Source organism: Penaeus vannamei, chromosome 3, assembly GCF_042767895.1.
Source record: "Penaeus vannamei isolate JL-2024 chromosome 3, ASM4276789v1, whole genome shotgun sequence".
NCBI lineage: Eukaryota > Metazoa > Arthropoda > Malacostraca > Decapoda > Penaeidae > Penaeus > Penaeus vannamei.
Window position 1 is genome coordinate 5,884,853 of NC_091551.1, and position 5,000 is coordinate 5,889,852.

At 44.9% G+C, this 5,000-nt stretch overlaps 1 protein-coding gene across 1 annotated transcript in view; it reads right to left on the reverse strand.

Moving 5' to 3' along the window:
- Window positions 1-5,000, reverse strand: part of LOC138866217 (ionotropic receptor 21a-like) — a 16,760-nt gene that overhangs the window by 5,632 nt on the left and 6,128 nt on the right. Inside the window, exons 8-11 of the mRNA XM_070138342.1 lie at window positions 4,314-4,478; window positions 3,510-3,650; window positions 2,922-3,076; window positions 1,173-1,286 (exon numbers count right to left, since the gene is read on the reverse strand). Coding sequence (XP_069994443.1) covers window positions 1,173-1,286; window positions 2,922-3,076; window positions 3,510-3,650; window positions 4,314-4,478 — 575 coding nt within the window. The remainder of the gene's footprint in view (window positions 1-1,172; window positions 1,287-2,921; window positions 3,077-3,509; window positions 3,651-4,313; window positions 4,479-5,000) is intronic.

The following is a 5,000-nucleotide window of genomic DNA, read 5'->3' on the forward strand; positions in this document are numbered from 1 at the left end:
CTCTCTCTCTCTCAAAGGAAATATAGATATGAATACATCTAAATCTACAGATGAAATTATGGAAAATTACTTGAATTTATCAGTTTAGACACTGGATATTGAAGTTTCGTCCTTGGGGTGATGAATGTGTAAATATACGTTGATTTACTGATGACACAAAGTAGAAATAACAATAATAATCATAATTATGGTAATGAAACTACTCATAATAATAATAACAGTAATAATGATAAGAAGAAGAAGAAGAAAAATCATATTAATAACAATGATAACAATGATAATAATAACGATAATGATAATAATAAAACAAAAAAAGAAGTTTTATAATGCTAACAGATCATTGGAGATCATGTGTAATTCATGCCGATCATATTTCAAATGTAAAAGCAAAAAAAATAATAAATAAATAAATAAAAAATAAAATCTACAGCACAAAAGAGATTTCTATATTTCAAGATTTTAAAAAGTGACATATTTTTTAAATACAAAAATAATGCATTGCGAATGTAAAGAGAATATGCAAATATGAAAATTTAAAAACTAAAAGTAAATATAGCATGCTGCATGCTACGTGAAATATATCAGAATAGAAAAATAAATAATTGCAACTTTTAGTTCGTCGTCCACTTATTTCAATATGACTTCTGTGTGCTATTGATACATAAAGTGTAATATTGGCTACTAATAAATATAAATGAATATACTATATATATAAAAACAAACGGAGACTAATTATTTATGCGATTCTTCCTAAAAAGCCCTTGGAATATATATATATATATATATATATATATATATATATATATATATATATATATATATATATATATATATATATATATATATATATATATATATATATATATATATATATATATATATGTATATATATATATACACATATATACATATACATATACACATACAAATATATTACATTTATGTACATATACATATATGTGCATATACATATATATACATATATACATATATAGAAACGTGTGTGTGGGGGGGGGATGCGTGCGTGCGTACGTGAGTGCGTGCGCATATATAAACATTCCTTTTTCGATAATAATAACGAAAAACAACAATACCAATGCCAACAACAACAACAAAAGCACGAAAAGGTGACCACTCAAAGCCAGAGCCAAGACGCAAGACCACGCCCCCACCTGAAGGGGAGGAAGCACTCCCTCATCACGTGCAGCGTCTCCTCCCCGTATTTGTTGGTGAAATTGGTGGCGATCGTGTACTCCAGGAACTGGCGGTTCTCCATCATGGCGTATCTTGTGGGGGAGAGAGAGAGAGATGGGTAGAGGAAGGGAGAGGGGGAGGGAGATGGAGAGAGAAGGAGAGATGGAGAGAGGAGGGGAGATGGAGAGAGAGTGGGAGAGTAAGGGAGATGGAGAGAGTGGGAGAGAGGGAGAGAGGAGGGGAGATGGAGAGAGAGAGAGAGAGAGGAGAGGGAGGGAGAGAGAGAGGAGGGGAGGGAGAGAGAGAGGAGGGGAGGGAGAGAGGAAGGGATATGGAGAGAGAGGAAGGGAGATGGAGTTTTAAAAATGATGTTAAATAATCTCACTCACATCCTAACAGATGACCGTAATAAATGACAACAAAAACACAAATATATCATAAAGCACAATAAACACTCCAACAAAAACAATAACAATTATTATCGATAAAATAACAAAATTACTCCCAAAATTTGATAGAAATAACAAAATTACTCCAAAAATTCGATAGAATAACTAAATTATTCCCAAACTCCGATAAAATAACAAAATTACTCCCAAAGTCCGATAAAATGACACCAAAACCCAAACCCCCTCCCAACCAACTCCAGAACCCCAACCAAACCCGCCCAGAACTGCCTCCCAACCCACTCCAGAACCCCAAACCAAAACCCCGCCCAAAACCCCCTCCCAACCCCACTCCAGGAACCCCAACCAAACCTGCCGCCCCAAAACCCCCTCCCAACCCACTCCAGAACCCCAACCAAACCCGCCCAAAACCCCACTCCCAACCCACTCCCAGAACCCCAACCAAACCCGCCCAAAACCCCCTCCCAACCCACTCCAGAACCCCAACCAAACCCGCCCAAAACCCCACTCCCAACCCACTCCAGAACCCCAACCGAACCCGCCCAGAACCCCCTCCCCAACCCACTCCCAGAACCCCAACCCAAACCTGCCCAAAAACCCCACTCCCAACCCACTCCAGAACCCCAACCTAAACCGCCCAAAACCCCCTCCCAACCCCACTCCAGAAACCCCAACCAAACCCGTGCCCAAAACCCCCTCCCCAACCCCACTCCAGAACCCCAGCCTAAACCCCGCCCAAAACCCCCTCCCAAACCCCACTCCAGGACCCCAACCAAACCCGCCCAAAAACCCCCTCCCAAATCCCACTCCCAGAACCCCAACTAAACCTGCCCAAAACCCTCCCAACCAACTCCAGAACACCAACCAAACCCGCCCAGAACTCCCTCCCAACCCACTCCAGAACCCCAACCAAACCCGCCCAAAAACCCCTCCCAACCCACTCCAGAACCCCAACCCAACCCGCCCAAAAACCCCTCCCAACCCACTCCAGAACCCCAACCAAACCCCCCCAAAACCCCACTCCCAACCCACTCCAGAACCCCAACTAAACCCGCCCAAAACCCCCTCCCAACCAACTCCAGAACACCAACCAAACCCGCCCAGAACTCCCTCCCAACCCACTCCAGAACCCCAACCAAACCCGCCCAAAAACCCCTCCCAACCAACTCCAGAACCCCAACCAAACCCGCCCAGAACTCCCTCCCAACCCACTCCAGAACCCCAACCAAACCCCCTCCCAACCAAACCCGCCCAGAACCCCACTCCCAACCCACTCCAGAACCCCAACAAAACCCGCCCAGAACCCCACTCCCTCCTTACTCCCTCTTCGCCGTCAGCAGGATCCCCTCCTCGGCGCTGGTCACGGCCTTGTACCGGAGGGCGAGCTGCTGCACCATCGGGTCGGGGTTGTCCTCGAGCATCTTCTTGAAGGTGAGCCCCGTGTTGCCCCAGCCAGGGAGGGACGACCCGACCAGCTGACGGAGGAAGGGGGAGGGGTCAGGGTGCGGTGGGAAGGGGGTAGGCAGGAGGAGGGGGTTGAATAGGGTTTTTTTTTCTCTCTCTTTTTTTAGGTGTGGAGGGTTAGTAGGTAGTATGTGGGTTACTTTGATTTTCTTTTTCTTTTTTTAGATGAAGTAGGGTTACATTATTATATATATACAAATATATATTCTTCTGTCTTTCTTCTTTCTTTCTTTGTTTTTTTACTGACTTTAGATTACTCTAATCATACAAATTCTTCACTTTTCTGTTTACATGAAATTCCGTCATTCTTCAGAAGAAAAAAATATAATCAAAAACCAATCCCACCGTTTCGAACACACCCAAGAGATCCTCATCAGACGAACAAAAAAAAACCTGACCTGCAACACACAAGAGAACTCTGAGCACAAAACCACTATCTATTACCTGCTCGAGGGTGTCTATCGGAGCCTGAGACAGAGGAATGGTGAGGAAAGCAGTGAGGGAGGAACGATAGACCACCGTGATAAGGAGTCCCGTCCACACCCACATGATGAAGTAGCTCCTTGTGACGTCACTCCGAGGTTCCTGTGAGTAATTCGAGTGGTTTCTTTATGTCTCTTTTTATCAGTTTTATTGAGTTTTTTTTAATCTGAGTCATTTAGGTGGTTCTTTAAGTCTCTTTTTATCAGTTTTATTGAGTTTTTTTTGTATCTGAGGAGAAGAAAACAAAGATAAAGAAGAAAGAGGAGGAGAAGGAAAAACGAAGGGAAATGGAAGAAGGAGGAGGAAAAGAACAAAGGCAACTAGAAGATGGAGGAAGAAGAAATGGAAAAAAAGCAAATGCAAAAGAAAAACGAGGATGTTAAAGAAAAGGAGGGAGTATGAATAAATATAATGAATAATTTACTCTCTCTCTCTCTCTCTCTCTCTCTCTCTCTCTCTCTCTCTCTCTCTCTCTCTCTCTCTCTCTCTCTCTCCACCCTCTCTATCGGTAATCATATTAAAATCATCGGTACACCACTCACCACTTACACTCACAATCACCAACCAACCATCCACACAACCTCCGCACCCCAACCACCCACCCAACCCCCAATCCGCCCACCCACCCCCACCCACTTACCACCCAAACCTACCACCCAACCCCCAATCCGCCCAACCACCCCACCACAACCCCAACCACCCCACCACAACCCCACCCACTTATCCATCCACCCCAACCCCACCCCACCCACCCAGATCCCTCACCTGTGGCATCCCGACGCCGAAGAAGATCCCAGTGCCGTAGAAGACGACGTGGCTGAAGGTCGTGGCCCAGGCGCTCTCATCCTGAAGGAGGTGGAGGGCGAGGCGGGAGGTGGCGTAGAGCAAGGGCGTCCCCACCAGCAGGCACACCAGGCCGAGGATCCAGACCTGAGAATGGGGGGAGGGTAGAGAGTTAGGGTGAGGAATGGTGGCGGTGCTGAGGGTGGGGGTGGTGGGGAAGGGGGTGGTGGTGGTGGTGGTGGTGGTGGTGGTGGTGGTGGTGGTGGTGGTGGTGGTGGTGGTGGTGGTGGTGGTGGTGGTGGTGGTGGTGGTGGTAGTGGTGGTATTGGTGGTGATATTGGTGGTGGGATTGGTAGTGGTGATTGTCGGAAGCAAAAAGGGGGTTAAGGAGGCGACAAAATGGCCTCCATATTGCTGACTCTGCTAAAACTGCTAAATAAATCGGTTTACTACAGTAGGTTTCATTTATAAAATGCTTCTTTGCCTTTAATCTTTTCTTCTTCTTCTTCTTCTTCTTTGTATAATCTGTACAGAATTAAAAAAAGTGTGTCAGCATGTGCGTACGGGGGAGGGGTTACTGGGAACCACGGTTAAAAAAAAAGGCGAAAACTAACTACTAAGTCTTTTAAAAAAATAGTAATGTATTGAAGGTACATAAAATCTATGTAG